Genomic DNA, 17,566 nt, shown 5'->3' on the forward strand with positions numbered 1-17,566 from the left:
TATATATATATATATATATATTTCTATATATGTGTTACTAGAATGTTATTAGAATGTAAAGCGATAAAGCCATTCGCTAACATTTAATTCCTCATTTGGGCTTCACCATCACAGTTTAAAAGCATTGATTTCCTATTGCCCTTTTCTCAATAAAACATGTTAAACTTTAATCTGAGTTTTAACATCAAACATCTTTATATACAGGTGGAAATCCCAGGCATCAGAAAGTCTTTTTCAACAACTTCCTTGGACTCTGGTCACATACAATTATAGTTATATACCCAGGGTAATTACGGAATAAAAAATAAAAATCTAGGTTATGCTTATGCTTAATTTATGCTGTGGCTCATCTGTTCAAGATGCAGATCTGACAGCATCATAACAAGACATTTGTTAAACATCTAGTTCCTAAGTTATTAAAGTATAAGTTATTTTAGCTTTCATATTTTGACTTTTTTGGTCTCAGCGCTCATCTTGTGATTCCTAATCTAATTTTGTTTTCCTGCTCACAAACTGAAATTTAATACGATTAGACACTTCCTGCTTTATTCTTTGAGCAACAGTTGAGTTTCTTACAATAAGGAAACACATGCTTGCTATATTCCTCTCTCAGAGCCATGTGACTTTTTAATGACTCTTTCAAAAGACACTAAAATTATTGTTCACAAGTTAAAAAGTCCCATCAGTGAGGTAAAAACATAATCCAGATTTATATGTCCTGCAAAAGAAATCTACTTTGCCTGTTTATTTCAGTTGTGTTTGATCACTGAATCAAAAACATATTTGCTGTAAAGTTATCCACAAGAGGGAAGACTGATACAGTAACATGTTAAGAGGAATGCCTCGGACTGAGACGTTAAGTAAGAGAAAGAAATACTTACAGAAAGAGAAAGAAAGTGGTGACAGACAGTGAAATTGGTCAAATCTGATATGAGCGCGAGAAGTCAAGTTGGAGTTAAGAAAACGAAAACTGTATTGATCCTTCTTTTTTATCAGTCTAGTTTATTTTATGTTTTTTATTTTATTTTTTTGTTGGCTTTGTTTTTTTTTTCACTCTGAGTCTCAAGAGTGATTGTTTTACGTGTTTACACAGACAAAACCAGGTGGATTTATTGTTGGCACATTTGAATGTGTATGTCGCCACGTGATTTGGAGTCAGTGGGTTTTTGTACGAGTGCTTTTCTGCACCAGCTCGACTCCTATTGCATTCTGTGTTCAGAACCCCACCCCCATGCCGTCACCCCCTTTTTCTTCCGCCCACCGTTCCTGTCCCCATCTTCCTATCCTCCTTCCTGCCCAGCCCCCTCTTCCCATTGGTTGACCTACTGGAGTTGCTATGGGAACGACTGCCAAGAGGCTGCCATGCAGAGTGTGGGGTGCTGCTTTCATACAGTGCTCCATCATGCACTAACAGCCGCATATTTATTGAGGTCAGGAAACCCTATCTACCACAATGACATCAGTTTCAAAAGGCGTGACGATGACTATCACTTTTCCTGTGTGCTCACATGAAATCCACCTGCAACAATAGTACTCTGGTTTATTTTTTTCTGAAATTTAGCGCAAATGTAATATCATTCAAAAGTTTGTCTCATTGTATCTTTAGTTTTTGTATTAGAAACAAAAACCCGTCTCGAGTTAAGATGCAGTAAGCAGTAAAAGTTTTTACATTTTTCTTCCAAACTTGACCTATAACCGCTGCTGCTTAAATTTTTGTGAACCACTGTGAACGTTCACACTATTTCATATTTTCACGTTTACATTCATTAGAAGCTACCGGTCTTCTCTGTTAGCTTTTCTGAGGACAGCTTTTCAGACGATTTTTGATGGAAAGTTGAGTGGAAGGAAAATGTACACAAGCAATTGGGTTTAATCACCGACTCATATTCAACCGATGAATATGAGTAAAATGTGCAAGATGTTGTTGTGGAAATTTTCCGTTAACAAAGAGTGAGGCAAAACTGTTTCGTTTTAGATCAGCCAGCCTCATGCCAAACCGCGAACCCACATATGAAGCTTTGGTTTGAGCTGCAACCTCAGGCAAGAGTCCAGCCGCAGGGTTTGGTAGAGGATGAGGAGGCTGGGGCCAAACCAGAGTATTTGTTAAATGCTTCTTCTATGCAGTGAAGGAAATCTTCAGCTGCTTCATCAGGGCGTTGCTTTATTGTCTGCAGGATGGTGTTATTAGTGCGCTGTGAGACGGACATCAGGGGCAGGCAAGATTGCTGGGTTTGATTTTTGCAGCCATGCGTCGTATTTCAGCACCAGTGGGACGCATTTCATTGCACAGGGCCTTCAGTTCTGTGGCAAACTTGACACCATCTTCCCTCGGTTCAGGAAGGAAGGAGGCTGCTGATGTGATGTCAGCACCAGTCCAGGGGCGATGAACTAACATTGCTCCCGCTCCGGCGCCTGCCACTTCCATCATAGGGCAAATTTAAGTGTCCAGAGGTGGATGGAGTTGTCGTGCACCCAGTCATCAGCTGCCACACCCCCTTCATGTGTTTTGGATCTGGTGTGGGCAGAGACAGGGCCTACAAGGGCTTTGGTTGAGCATCCATGTTTCTGCTCTCTGCTGGGAGTGGACGTGGACTGCAGGGCGGTCTTGAATTGGGCTGATGACGAAGCTTTGCTGCTTCTCTCCGGGGGAGGAGGCGGTGCTGTCTTTCCAGGGTCTTGTGGGCCTGCTGGAGTGGCTCTTCAGACCGGGGGATGGGAGTCCAAATCCAGATCTGCCTGGAGAGCCTGGATCTCCACCTGGGAAGTAGAAAAAGGGGGTGAAGTATCCCTTTGTCTTAAAGGGAGAAAAGGGCACCCGCATTGTGAGTGTGGCCCGCTACTGCCCTAGTCAAATCTTTTCCCCCTGCCAAACTCCTAAAAGTTGCCTTTCGCTCTCTGAAAGAACTTCTTTCATCCACACAGCCATACATTTGCCATGTTTTTCTTTATCCTCTAGTACTTTAATTTTTATTTTCTCTGCTTTTTTTTGTTTCTCTCCATTTTTCATCAAGTTGTGTTTGCATCTGTTTCAATTGATTTACACTTAAGCTTCCCCCTTAAGGAAAGTCATAATTTTGTTTTCAGCATGCAAAACAATCATTTTGAACATATTTATTTATTTATTTTTATTTTTTATTTTTTTGCCATTAGGTCATAAATATAACTGCTAGGGCCAGGATCAGCCCGCTCCGAACTTTTCTGTGAGGTTCCAGAACCCTTTTTTTTTTTTTTTTTTTTTTTTTAAAGGGAGACGTCTCTCACTCTTTAAAGAAAAGCTTTGAGGCTTTTCTTTCCTTGAAGGTGTAGCAATGCTAAAAACCACCCACTATCTTCCCTTGGATAGTTACTTTGTTTCTTTAGGCGAGAAAAAAGAATAAAAACACCACGACCTTCCATTCTTTACTTAAAAGTGAGAAAAGATTAAAAAACACCCACTATCTACCTTTTAGATAGTTACTTTCTTCCCTTAAATGCGGAAAAAGAATAAAAACACCCACTATCTACTCCTTAGATAGTTAATTTTAGTTCACCAGCAGTCGGAGCCTGCCTCCTCAGGTTGGCCAATGCATCCGATCTCTCGTCGCCCTCGACCTCTCCAACTCGCCGAATCCCGTTCGTGACGCCAAACTGTGGTGGAAATTTTCCTTCAACAAAGAGTGAGGCAAAACTGTTTCAAGAACCAAAGAGAGAATGTATTCTTAATTTGTATTTATTCGAAGGAGAAAGAGCCTCGAACAGAACACAGCTTACAGATTTATAGGGAGAGGTTTATTCCGATCGCATAGTTTGATAATCTACTTGGTTACAGAACAGATAGCAGACAGCAAGCAACACGTCTTCTTTCACTAGGAGCCACGAGAGATAAAACAACCCAATGACTTCATTGTAGTGTTAAGGCCAATGACTTCATTATATGCTAAAGCCAGAGAAACTCCTTCAGAAGTCTTTTTCATGAGCTCATGCATCACACAAGAGTCATAGTACTGCTATGCATAGATTCAGTTAATAATCATAGTAACCTTAACTCTTTTATTTATGAATTATGATCCTTTGTGTCAGGATTTTTTTCCCATTTTTTTATTTTCTTAAGGCATGAAAAAAAAAGTAGGAAAAAAAATTTGTTAATTTTTTATTTTTTTTCTAGGTGATCAATTTAATTTTATCCAAATACAGTTATTTAAAAAATATATCAGTAGTATTGTTCTTTAGTCACAATATATTTTTTACCTGCAAGAGTCGTCTGCAGTAGGAGGGGGGACCGGGTCGGTTGGCATGCTTTTTGTCTGTCGGCCATATTGGATTTAACAATAATAATTTCTTGCACTTGCATCTGTTGGCCAGTAGTTGATGGTATATTTTATGATGCATTAGTGTCCACTTCAGTGGTCTGTGTGCATTTATAACATAAAAATCTACAAGAAGCACAAGAAAATGGCTTTTAGAAAGCTGTCCATTGTAGTGACCGCTATGCATGAAAGGATTAAATTTTCCCACAGCAACATTCAAATACCTGGCAGAAAGAGCATGGTGTCACTGTGTTTCTTTTAAAAACTTGCATGGCCTAAACTTCACTTAGGCCATGAAAGCTATGGCTTTCTTCCAAGAAGAAGATAGTTGACTGGCATTTCTATATTAAAAATACTTTTCATTTGTCTTACATAATATTGAAATTTTCTGAGAAGTAGAAAATTCTGTTTTCGCTGATGAATTGGTTGATGGAAATGAATTAGTTTTGTCAAGTGCACCGGAATTTATTGAAACAGTATACAAATTTTAGCCGAGATACTAAAGTGTACGAGAAATGAACCATGTAATTACTTTGAGCAACATTAAATTATACACATGAATACGTGTAGGAGCACAGAGGCTCCTCACATGTTCTGTGCCCGTCAACGCGGCACAGTCTCTGTCAATAACAGAGTTGAGACTGAAACCTAATACGCCGCTCTTCAAGTAACTTGTGTATCTCTTGGTTTCAGGCACTCCCAAGTTCGGTTGACTGGTGCTGCAGCTTGATCAGGTTACCGCAACACACAAGTGTGGAGGTCAACTTTCATCCAGCATTAAAGAAAGCTGACTGCTCGCTTATTTTAATCCAGCCACAGTGCTATTTTTCACATAACTTCGTGAATTTCTTTCATATTCACGTTTAATGGAGCGGCACGACAATTTTAGTCGGGCGAGATGTTCAATGAAAGTTACAAAACTTCCTGAAGCATCGTTGCAAAGTTCCATAACTTTTGCTTTGCATCTCACCACGACACCTTGTTCTGCCCTTTACTAATCTGAACACGAACCTTGCAGGTCAGCACAGCACTAAAATCTCTCTCTTGAACACTGTCATCAGATTTATGCACTGATGGCAAACACTGAGAGCAAACGCTCTCATCCAGCAGATTAATGACAAGATCAGCCGACACACATACGCATGCTCCGCCACGAGCCCTTCTCACTGTCAGCATCCCTGGCTTTGACGAAGTGGGCCGGTAGAAGTGAATGTCTTACGTAAGGCTTTTATATAAATCTCAGCGTGCAAAACAAGAGAGAGAGAGAAGGGGGAGCTGCTGCACCATTACAAAGAGGACTTGCACTGCACCAAATCCTTCTCCTCATGCATTTACACACCTTGTCAACTATATGTGCCTGTGTTATAGAGATACCCATATTCCCTGAAACAATGAGTTAATATATTCCATGAAGTTTAAGAACACATGGAATCACATGGAAGTTGTAAATTTGCTTGCATCATCGTGACCCTATGTAGCCTTTTTCTAGTAGAGAGCAAGAGAGGGGCAAATGCTTTAACAGTCGTTAAAAAATATTGATTGCCTAAGACTGTCGTGCAAAGCTGACCTATTTCTAAATGTGATGCAGCAGCTTTATAGCAAGCCATTTTTTTCTCATCCTGTCTTTCTTAGAAAAGAAAAGTTAAGTTACAGACATTAACAGTTTTTTATTTGTATTTTCTATCATCAAAATAAGCACAAAAATATCACATGTCCTGGGGAATTTGCCGTAAATTTAGGTATGAAGAGCCAAGCACTGATCTATTGTGCAAAAACAGTTTAATTAATGAAAAACAGATGGTACAACAGTGTGGCACTGTCCACAGAAAAAACAGTGACACAGTGGGGAAAAACAACATGCTGGGTTTTATTTTTGTTGTTGAATTATGTTTTTATTCCTGCTGCAGCGCTCGCACGAAATCACATATTTACGAAGGGAAGGAGAGAACGTTTCAGGCTGCAATAAATACTTGGAACTCAATTTGGCAGTGGTACGGTTGCCTCAGGAGTGCATACATGTCAGATCAAAGAAATGAGAATCATACCATACAGGTTCGACTGAAACTCAGGCTCTGGTATGGGAAAACAGAATTAGATCAGCTAAGAAGGATAAATCATTTTTAGCAGTCAGTTCAAGTTCAGATCCCTGTCATCTACATTTGTTTGTTTTTAACATTTATATTATGTAGAGTCATTTTTGTGTTCATGTAAAATATGTCAGAGAACCTTTTTGGTAAAATGGATATTATTGTTAAAAATATCCCTATCCTTTGTTGCAAATCATCACTTTAGGAAAAGTGAGATTTAAAAGTAGCATAAGGAATAAGAATAAATTAAAGGGGAAAAAACACAACATGGGTGGGGAATCTGAACTAATTTGATTTGCTTGAGGTGAGAATTTTAGTCAGCTGGATTTATCCTTAGCATAGTTAAATTAATCCAAGTGGCATTAGATTAACCCTCCCATGGTCTTAAAAGATGAGGTCCTTTGGAACCCAAAATGTTTTTACCCTGTGCTCGGTTTGGGCTTTTGCAAGTTTTTATTGTTGTTGTTGTTTCTTTTTTTTTTTTTTTTTTTTTTTTTTTTGTGTGTCTGTAGTTTCGGGAATTGACGGTTTGACAGGACAATCCCCCACCCGCTTCCCAACTGTCTGACCATGACATCAGCTGCTCTCCTATTGACTGCTGTGCCGTGACCACAGGACGGTTAATCCTTAACCCATTCATAAAAAATAAATAAATATAGTATACAAATAAATAATTTAAGCCATAGTATATGAATTTACAAATGATTAAAGAAATTATTTGGCTAAGATTTTGCATAATTAAAATTATACATAATTATTTCTAAATTTTTCAGGGGTATTTTGTGTATTTGCTGAAATACAGTGGTGAGTGTGGCTTATCAAACAGACCTCAACTTCAGATTGTTTAACCTGTATTCAGTCCACTTAAGACCAATAGAGTAAATCCAAGTTGGTCCCCTGCACTTATTCTGATGGATAATGTTGTCAAGCAAAATCAATTCATGGCTAGCTATGAATTATTTAATGTCGTATATATTAAACTAAATAATTTATGTCTCAAATTCAATATAAATTATTGACACTTTTCACAATGATTTAATGATTTATTTGTTGAATCGTGACACTTATGGACTACCATATGTTCCAAGATCTATTGCAAAAACCTTAAAAAAAAACAAAAAAAACCCAATAATAATAACAACAATGTTTGATTAGATTAGGTCCATATCAACAAAGTAAGTAATGGAAAACATTAAGGTACATATCAAACATATCAAAATATCAGACATTAAAAAGGTGCTTTGCTATCAAACCTGTCACTTTAATGTCGGTAATATTCTAACTTCAACCAGCATGACCCTCAATTATCAACACTGTCCCTATGCTTTGAAAGTAAAAAAAAAAAAAAAGATTATGCTTTTAACGTGTCTCTGAATATCTGACAAATGCTTCAGAAAACCACAACCGACGCCCTCACTTATAAACACGTGCCGCTTTGTGAAGCTAGACACACTTAGCAGTCGTTTGTCTTCCAGAGCGTTGGTAGGAAATAGGCAAATTTGGCTTTTGCCTTGCACTCATCACCTTTAAATAAAGAGTAAAGGATCTCTGATGATATTGAGCTACATTCAGATTTACAAACAGCTGCGGTGGATCCTGAAATCATATTATACAGCATCAGCAGAAGAGTTAGCAGGTGAAGAGAGAAAGGCCAACTCACTAGTTTGCTTTGCATTCTGTCTTAGCTCTTTAGAAATGGCTGGCATGTAGAAATAATACCTTCTTATCATTCAGTTACATCAAAACTTTCAAAAAAAAAAAAGAAAAAAAAGAAAGAAAAAGCAGAAACAGAGGAAGTTGTCCTAAGACACTGATGCAATCACAGTTTGAGATCTGAGCAGTTTTTTTCACAGAGTAGTCTATAAAAAAGTATGAAAACATGAGAAAAAAATATTTACTTAGAAAAGTTTTTTTTTTTTTTTTTTTCACGTGTCATTGAAGGATAAAGTTAACCAGTGTAAGCTACGAAGAGAATGGCAAATGTAGTACAGTGTGCATGCCGAAAATCTTTTCATCTCTACATGATCTTCCCTGACTTTTGTGCCTCTGGTGCACTGCATGCAGAGAGCAACTGACAATATGAGCGTGCATGTTTTTTTGTTTTTGTTTTTTTTGTTTTTGTTTGTTTTATTCTGAATGTTGAATTGCTTAGCTTGCATTGGATGAGGATGCATTAGTGCAAAGGATCTCTCTGTGTGTTATATTGCAAAGACTTTATAGGTTTACATTAGCAGTGAAATCAGTGTAAATCCCAGAGAAATTCAAATAACGAAATTCAAATAATGTATGTCATTTAAGTTGTGTGGTAGAAGTGGGATCCACACAACAAAACATGCCAAAATGAACAAGCCCACAAAAGAGGACGTCTCCAAAAGAAAAGCAGATATTATGTGGCTTTCTCCGGTGTAGCTTTTTTTGCTGCAAAGTAAGTAAGTTATAAAACTGCATCAGTTCTCTTTGTATTTGTATATCTAAAACATACAGGTTTGAAATCAGTGAGCGGTCCAGAGAAAACCGTTTTTAAAAAGTGAGTGTCAGTAAAAAGCATATTGTTGAGTCTGTTCCATAAGTTCACATGAAAAAAAAAATCTAAGCTTTCTGAGTTTTTTTTTTTTTTTTCTTTAGCTTTGGCTGTAAAAGTCACAAGATTAGGAGGTAATTTATAACAAATTAGACAGATTAAAAAAACAAGAACAGAAAACCTTGATTGGATTAGGTCCTATCAAACTGAATAATGTCACATTGAATTCCATACAAAAATGTCAAAGATAAAAAGGTGCTCTGTTCTTTTCTCAAGGTAACTGTCAAATTCAACAGGTCAGTAGCTTTTTCCGAGAACTTGAAGTTGGAGAATGAATTGTCTCTGTGAAAAGGGATTGTCAATAGTCAGCCTCCAAAGTGCGAGTAAGGTCAGTAATGTATGAACCCAGCTTTTTTGAGCGTCTGTGTGTCAGAGCCACTGATTATTGTCCAGCTGGCCGAAGGGAATCTAGGGGAAATTCTAAGATCTGAAACGGAATTTTTAAGCTGATGATTCTACAGCTCAACATTTTCTTGAACACACGAAACGTTTGGCTCTGAACAACCAGTCCTGTAGTATCTTAGAAGGCGAGGCTTAAATGTTTGTCAAAAGGATCTACTTCTTTGATCCAGCTCCTCCACTTGTGCTGGTGGCAGGTTTGCTTCCAGAACGGCGAACTGGCACCTTTGACACAGGGATTCTGGTGCGGGCTGGTTGGGGTGCATGGGTCTTTGGCGGAGGGGTCTCTGCCTCCAGTACAGAGGACAAAGCAGACTGGCTTACAGAGTGGGGAGGCGAGGTCTGTCTGGTACTTACTGGGATCTTGGAGTCTCGGGGAAGGCTGGCGCTGCCTTTCAGTGATTGAAAGGAAGAGGAAGAAGAGGTTGAAAGGGGACTTTTTTGGGAGGTGGGACTCATTTTGAATTCTGCAGATGGAGAGGGGGTACTGTTTACATCATTGTCTCCCCTCTGATCTTCTCCCTCCTCTTCAGGATCATTGTACAAGTCGTAAAGGTGGTCTCCCGAGCAGCTATCGCGTGATAGGGCAATCTTCTGGTTACGCTGCAACCCACTCTCATCGGGAGTTGCTGTAGGTGTTGCTGAGGGAGTATCCCAGTAACCTTCATCACTGAGAAGTTCTTTTTCACCAGGTGATGCAGGATGGCGGCCGTGTGCATGAGGCAGGGGGGGTTTACCTGCCCGGCTTCCTGCTCCACCAACCACTGGAATCTTGCTGAGACCCAGCGCCTTCACCTGAGGAGCTTTTCTCTCTGCGCTTCTTTGAGCTGAGGGACGAAGTGCACCGGGGGAGTTGCTGCGAGGGGGATAAGTGGAAGTAAGGGTACTGGAAGAAGGCTGGTACTGTCGGGGCAATGCAGGGGAGCTTTCTCCTGCAGAAGGCAACATGTGCCAAAGCCCCTGCATGTCCGCATCGTCCACTCCTTCTGGACTTGCCATTTCTTCCCCTCCTCCCATGTAGGCCACTACACCACTTCCAGCAGAATGCTGCTGTGGTGGAGGAAGCACTCGGGTCCGAGCAGGGAGACAGACAGGAGCCGAACTCTGGGGAACGGAGAACATTGGCTGGGTAATCTGTGAAGGTATTGAAGGTTTGGTTGGGGAAGCATGAGTTGTTGCACTAGTTAAGCCAACAGCTCTCCCAACATTTGTGCTCAGACTCCCTCCTCCACCTCCACTGCTACTACTACTCGTTCCACTGCCACCATTACCCCCTGGTCCTTCCTCTTCTGCATCAGCAATAATATCACCGCAGCCGGTCAGTGAGTCAAAGCTCTTCAGAGATGTGACATCAGTGAAAAGGATGGAACAGAGTCGATCTACAGAGGGCTCCGAGGGTTGGTCACCTATGCTGCAGCGGTCCAAAGGGGGTGTAGTAAGGGAGGGCGTGAGGCTAGATATTGAGGCTTTGGCTTTTTGAATAGATGGGCGCAATGGTGAGTCGGTGGGTGTGTAAGGAAAAGGAGAGTCTGGCTCACCAGATGGTCCTGGCATGGCAACACAGTGTGTGGGTGTCATGGTAACACTAGTGGTGGGAGTGTCCGATGCTTGTAGGTTAGATCCTGTCTCTGCACTTGCACAGTCCTCCTGGTGATGATGCGGAGGTGGCTCAAGGGTAAGAGTAATGTCCTTCGGGATCTCAGATTCTGTAGCATCTGTGTCCCTTGCTTTCTTACCTTCCACCTCTTCTGCCTCGGCCTCGTTTGTTTTCTCTTTACGTCTCCATCGCATGCTGCTGAAAAAGCCCTTCAGGCCCCTCCCTCTTCTCACAATTCCTGTCCCACCATTTTCACTTGTCCTAAAACTCCCACGTCGGAGAAAGGAAAAGAAACTCAATGATTTGCTGAGCGACCTTACCGGCCCTGCCTCCAGGCTAGTAAGGCCCTCCCCTCTCTGACCCACAGCATCGTTGTTGGAGCCTGTTAGCCCGTCATGTGTTTTGCTCCTCACAAGGTCCGCTGATGCCGCCGAGCTGTTTCCATTCAAAGAATTCCCGTTGTCAGAATTCCCGTTGTTCCCACCGTTTGCAGCAGCTTTGTTCCTGAAGGAGAAGAAGCTGGCCATTCCAGAGCCAGTGCGTCGCTTCCCAAAGAGTTTAAAGGCAGCTTTGTTGATCTTCCCTGCAGGCTGTGTGTCACACTGTGGAGCCACAGGAGGCTCCACACAATCCGACTGCACCTCCATTATCCAACACTCCGTTGCTTCCACAGGGTTGCTTCCCTCTAGTTTCTCTGGCTGCCTTTATGTCCTTTCCCCTTCTGACACACACTTGCACTCTCTCTCTTTTACCCTCCACCCTACTTTCTGGTGGTCCCTCACTCCCACTCTGGCTTGCTTTAACGCCTGCCTGCTGGTTTTCTCTGCCTCCCTCCCTCCCTCTCTCTCTCACTCCCGTCTCTCTTTCTTTTTTTCTCTCTCTCCTAGGCAGGCACACACATGCATGGAGGGTGCTATTCCTCGATGTAGCCATAGCAACAGGGTGGGCTAAGCAGCTTTCGTCAGCTTTGGCAGGGCGCCAGCGTCTGTCCTCCACTCCCTCCCCCATCCCTTTTCTCTCCTCCTCCTCCACCTTGCTTGTTACCAATTCGCTGTTTGCACTATTTGTTAAACAGACAACTTATTCAAACTCCCACAATTCACTGCTTGCATCCTACGTTATGCAGTTTTACTGTGCATGTTCCAGGACATGTGGCCCTAACATTTACATAGATGCTTTACTTAGATAGGACTCCTCTTGTGTGTGTTTGGATGTGTTTGTTTCCTTGTTCCTTCTGGTCTACAGATAAAGCTTGATAATGCTCATACTTTCAGTATGTTTTATTAATTTACATGTGTAATAGGTGCCACAACGGCAAGACAAGCTTGAATGGAAACACTGCCGAAGACAAAAGAACTCCTTTGTATATTGCTGTTTGTTTACATTTTTGCCTAAGGAATTTCAAATTATTCAAATGAGTATAAAGTTGAGTTTCCACACTTTTCACACTTTGTCAGGAAACACCCACAAACCTCAGAGTATTTCATTGAGATTTTGTGTAATAAATTAGGGCACAATTTGAAAAAATAAAAAGAAACAAAAAAAATAAAACATATGAAATTCATGATTTTTTTTGCGTTACTAATTAAAATTTAAATATGGCATTCAATAGTGTTCATCCCCCTTTTTTTCTAATTATTCTAAATCATATCCACCCCAACAAGAATTTAACTAATTACTTAATCTCAGAATAAATGCAGCTGTTCTTTGAAGAACAGCTACAGAGATCTTGCAAAAAATAAAGCACCATCACAAACTCAAAGCAACAAACCAGTGATACAGTCATGAAGAAACGTCAGATATGGTCACATATTTGACAAAACAACATCCACAGCTTTGAGAAGTGTTAAGTTTTTCATCCCAAATTGGAGTATAAAACAACTATAAAACTACAAAACCATGACCATCCCCTTGAAATGACAGGTTTATCACAAAAGCAGCCAAGAGATTCATAACTACTCTTCAGGAGCTGTGAGATCCTCACTTAGTTGGGAGAATCTGTTGATAAGACAGTTATCAGTTGACCAGAAATCTGGCTCAAGTGAATGTAAAAAAGAAAATTCATAAGAATTCTTGTCTTTTGGTATCGGAACCACCTAGGAAACGTGTCAAACATGTGAAGGTCCAGTGCTGTAGTCCGGTGAAATTAACATGCTGAAAGACTAGGTATGATCTAAAACTAACACTGCCCATTTCAATGAACATACCACCTTAACAATGACAAATGGTGGTGGCACCAGTATGGCATGAGGAGGGTTTTCATCCGATAAAGAAGATAACCAGTCAGAACTGAAGCAAAAATGGATCATTTAAACAATTATACCTGGATGGTATGCTGTACCACAACAAATTACAGTAGTGCTTTAAAATCAAAAGTGTGTTATTTACCGAGGCGGTACTTTCTTCTCAAGTTTTGAGAAACACTGGTCTAAAATTTAACGAGTTGGGTTGGAAGGGATCAGGTTTCCACATTTTAACTGCATATGATAAGCTCACAAAAGTAACATACACACACACACACACACACACACACAGATACACACCCTCACACACATCACACATTACAGCCTTTTGTACAGTTTGGGCACACATAAAAGCCATATGGCCTGTGGCCCCCCATATGGACACCCAGGGCCAGGTGTCTGAAGCTATGGCAACGCTTTTAACTGCCCCCCTCTGTCAACCTAAATCAAGGTTTGTGTTACTGGTCATGAAGCCTCATTGGTTCCTTAACAACCAGTAGAGCTTCTGTGAGCATGCACAACAATCAGCTGCCTAGGAAAACTTAATTTACAAGTTCAGCTCCTTGAACTTTGATACTTTCTTCATTCTACTATTTACCAAGCAAACACTATAAATACAAAATGTCCTACTGGTTAAATTAGGTTGTTTTTGATCATCTTTGTAAATAATCCAAATGTATTTTAGGCCTTAAAAAAAAAAAAAAAAAAAAAAAATCCAGTTTGCAGCTTTGATGTGATTCTTTGTGGTTCCTCTTTTCACTGCCTATTTTTGCCTCCCAACCCCCCCGTGAATCTCACCGGTACCCCGACCCACTTATATTCCTTCTCTCCCATCCCTACATCTCTCCCTCTATTCCTTTTCTCTTTCTCTTCCGCCTCCCCCTCTTGCTCTTCAACGTCTGCAGCCACAGGCTCCCATCTTCCAGACGACCGCGATGAAACAATGTGCGCATTCATGAGCCCAAGGCAACACACACCTACACAAGCACATTTTCAGGGCTTCCCCGCAGCGAAGCGCTAAAGCGCATCCCTCCTTTGCTTTCAACCTTAAAAAGACAAGAGAACCTGTCTGCTCGCCCGGGTTTTCAGGTAGAGCAGACACGCAGGGCAGAATGCTGTGCAGACTTATCTGTAAGTCAGCTGGCTAATGGATGGACTTGGACCGAGCAGCCTGGTGGATTGATAAGTGGAGACTGACAAGTAACTTCAGCTATTGCAGAGGATTCTGATCAGCTATTAGGACGGAAATGTACTCTACTTAGGCTGCTTGACTGCCAGTAAATTATTAAAGAAAATAGCAACGCAAGTGCATTACACGCTCAGGACCATTATCATAAATGTTGATTCATATGTGTAGAAAGAAGTGAGTTTAATTATCAGCTATTAGAATATTAAAAAAAAAAAAGGTGTGTGTCTATGTACATTGTGAGCTGAGAAAAACAGCTGTTGGCACAAAACAGGTTTTCTTGGATTCTTGGAAAATGCAACATGTGCTCTCTTCTGATGATCGGTTCATTGCTTTCCTGGTGTTAAGAAGAAAAGAGGCAGATGCAAGCAAAAGAAAAAGCACACGCCTGGTTCCCTCCCCCCCCACCCCGCCCTCCACGCACCCTAACTAGGGTTCCCGTTTCAGCCCCTTGAGTGAAGCTTAGCACTAAGTGGGACAGTTAGAGGACATTTTTCTGTCTCTGCCTCCACCATGGTTGCCTATTGAAAGGGCTTATTTTTATTTTTTTTTTTGTCTGTAACGCTTGTTTTCTTTGCTGTTCAGTGTGCAATCTCATTTACAGTGAAAACACACTTTTTACTGCCTGGGACAAAGAATGAAATTAAAAGATTAATATGTCTGGATTAGAAAATGATGCATTTGAATTCAAATTCTGGCTATAGGAGAGACTGTAATTAGCTTCTTTGTTTATGCTATTGTTTTCACTGAAAATGATCGTGATTATACAAATAAACGCCTCTGTTATTAACTCTGACTAATCCAATGTTAGCTTGATTTGAAAAGATTTCCACTTTTTTGTCATTAAGATGCAATCGTCACGGTTTATTACCGGGCTTTGTCCTTATCGTCCACCTTTAATTAACAGATTTCCGTGATACTGTCCGTTACTAGCGTCACTAGTAGCAAAAGCAAACAGTATTATGTCTCAGCCAACCAATCTTTTGTCTATTTAATCAACTGTAGTCTTTTCATTACTGGTTAAAAAGGGAGGGTTGAACAAACAACCTCTCTAAGCACACACACACTGCTTTTCAGAGAACTTGCCTTGAACCAAATTTCTTTCCACCATATTTTTTTCCAACTCAGAAATTTTTTCACAGAAAAAAAAGAAAAACAAGAGCAATGGTGTTCTTCTTGTATCAGATGTTAACTGCCTGCAAACAGACCCCCGAGCTCAACACTCACTAAGAGAAACACTTAATATAAGGTGTGTGTGGTCTTGACACATTTACTAACAGGGCTCAAAGTGGTGTTGATTTCCACCTTGAACTGATTTTACCAAAAGTGAATACATTTTCGCCTGTCAGTTTAACTTTTACAGCCTTCACTTTGTATCTGTAGGACTAAAGGCGCAAGACAGACAGACAAACAAAGCATGGGTGTGGCTGGTTATTCACGACTGAGAGCCAGCGCCCTATACAAACAAGCTGGCTTTGGCGTTGTTGCACGGGAACAGACTGAAACGGGCACGCATAAATCAAAACCCACGTTTTTCCTCATCACCACCAATGTCCTGCTGGCCAGGTTTCCGGACAGAGGGTCTTCCAGCTCTGGATTAAACTGAGCCACAGCACGTACGAGTGTGTGCGTGTGTGTGAATTCACACATTCACATATGTGTGTACAGTATTAAACCCCCTGGATTACTGCCTGAGGTCTTTTGTTGCTTAAGGAAACAGCAGGGGGTGGTACGAACTGTTATTAAGCTGTCTAAGACAAGGCTTCTGAAACACTTCTGAATCTCAAAGACTCTGTGGTTTCTATTGGCTCTGTTTGATAATTCATTTCACCTTTTCTTGGTCAGAGAATTCTAGCTTATCCATCACCCTCATTATGCAAACTGATTTGTTTGCAGCCACCTCACAGTACCAAGCACAGTACCTTGCAAAAGTCTTCATACTACTCGATTTTTTTTTCCACACACAGTGAGACATTAAAAGCACGAAATTAAATGTAATTCCTTAGCATTTTATCTTATAGACCAACACCAAACGTTGCACAATAAGAAGGATATCACGGCTTTCCAAACTTCTCATGAATAACACATCTTTAAAGTCAGTTATCTACAAAAGCAACCTAATTGACGAATATGATTTTGCCGGCATGCGAAGGCCTCGGAAACGATGAACTTTAGTGAAAAGTAACACAAACACCAAGGATCGCGCAGCACTTTGAAGTTCAGAGATAAAGTCGCGCTCACATTTTAAGCAGGGCGGGATCATAAAACAGCATCCCAATCTTTGAACATGTCAGAGCACTGTTCAATGCATTATCAGAAAACAGAACCAGCATGACACAACGGCAAACGTACTGAGTACACCTAAGCTGAAAGACTGGGCAAGAAGAGAGCCACAGTTCAGGTCGGAATTAGCTCTGCTAACAGGAAACGAATAATCATTCCACACACCTTTCACGGAAGACAAAATGAAAGCTATTGTTGAAAGAAAAAGGTAATCAGAAGTTCAACTTGCAGGTTGCTGCAAGCCATGTATGGAACCCAGCAATCATGTGGAAGAAGGTGTGGTTGCAAAATAACACTGCACATTATGGCTGTAACTCGCCATCCCCAACAACAACACATGGCAGATGCAGAAGCGTGCTCTGGGGAGCCTTTACTTCAGCTGGGATGACAAGCAAGCTGTTCGGAGTTGATGGGAAAACATATGGAGCGGAAAACAGGGAAATCCTAATGCGAAACCTGTTGGAGAGTCTGACAAAAACTTGAGCGTGGTTCGGTTTCTAGCTGGGCAACAACCCCAAACATAATGGATGGCTTAGATGAAAGCTAGATCAAATCCAGATCTGAATGCGATTAGGAGTCTGTGATTTGTGAATCGTTCAGGGCTTCTTGTCCATGCAAACTGCCTGAGCCTGAGCCTATCCTATGACACACTGAGGGACATTGAGGTCAGAGAGTAAACAGAGCAGCAGTGGCGCTCGATTAAAAAAAAAAAAGTCATTAAAGTTTTAACCCCTACCAAACCACTTCCAAATTCAATTTGACGCATCTTCACAGTGCTCCGGTATTCAGATGAAAATGTAAACTAATCACATTAGTTTTAAATACACCCTGATATTCCTAATAAAAATTAGATTAGCCCTGGAGTGGGAAACCATTAGCTGCAAGGATATTTTAATGAGAAGTC

General features: G+C 40.8%; 1 protein-coding gene across 1 annotated transcript; it reads right to left on the reverse strand.

The window, feature by feature from the left end:
* Positions 1-6,889: 6,889 nt before the first annotated feature.
* amer2 (APC membrane recruitment protein 2) lies at positions 6,890-11,887 on the reverse strand. Its single transcript, XM_015028321.1, has one exon. It carries the CDS (start codon positions 11,595-11,597, stop codon positions 9,510-9,512), a length of 2,088 nt encoding a protein of 695 aa, XP_014883807.1. The 5' UTR covers positions 11,598-11,887; the 3' UTR covers positions 6,890-9,509.
* Positions 11,888-17,566: the final 5,679 nt, after the last annotated feature.

The sequence above is a fragment of the Poecilia latipinna genome, unplaced genomic scaffold, assembly GCF_001443285.1.
Source record: "Poecilia latipinna isolate Pla-1442-1.1 unplaced genomic scaffold, P_latipinna-1.0 Scaffold120, whole genome shotgun sequence".
NCBI lineage: Eukaryota > Metazoa > Chordata > Actinopteri > Cyprinodontiformes > Poeciliidae > Poecilia > Poecilia latipinna.

Bases quoted from the DNA above. Each gene is read 5' to 3' on its own strand.
- amer2 (XM_015028321.1), bottom strand. From the start codon at position 11,597: ATGGAGGTGCAGTCGGATTGTGTGGAGCCTCCTGTGGCTCCACAGTGT.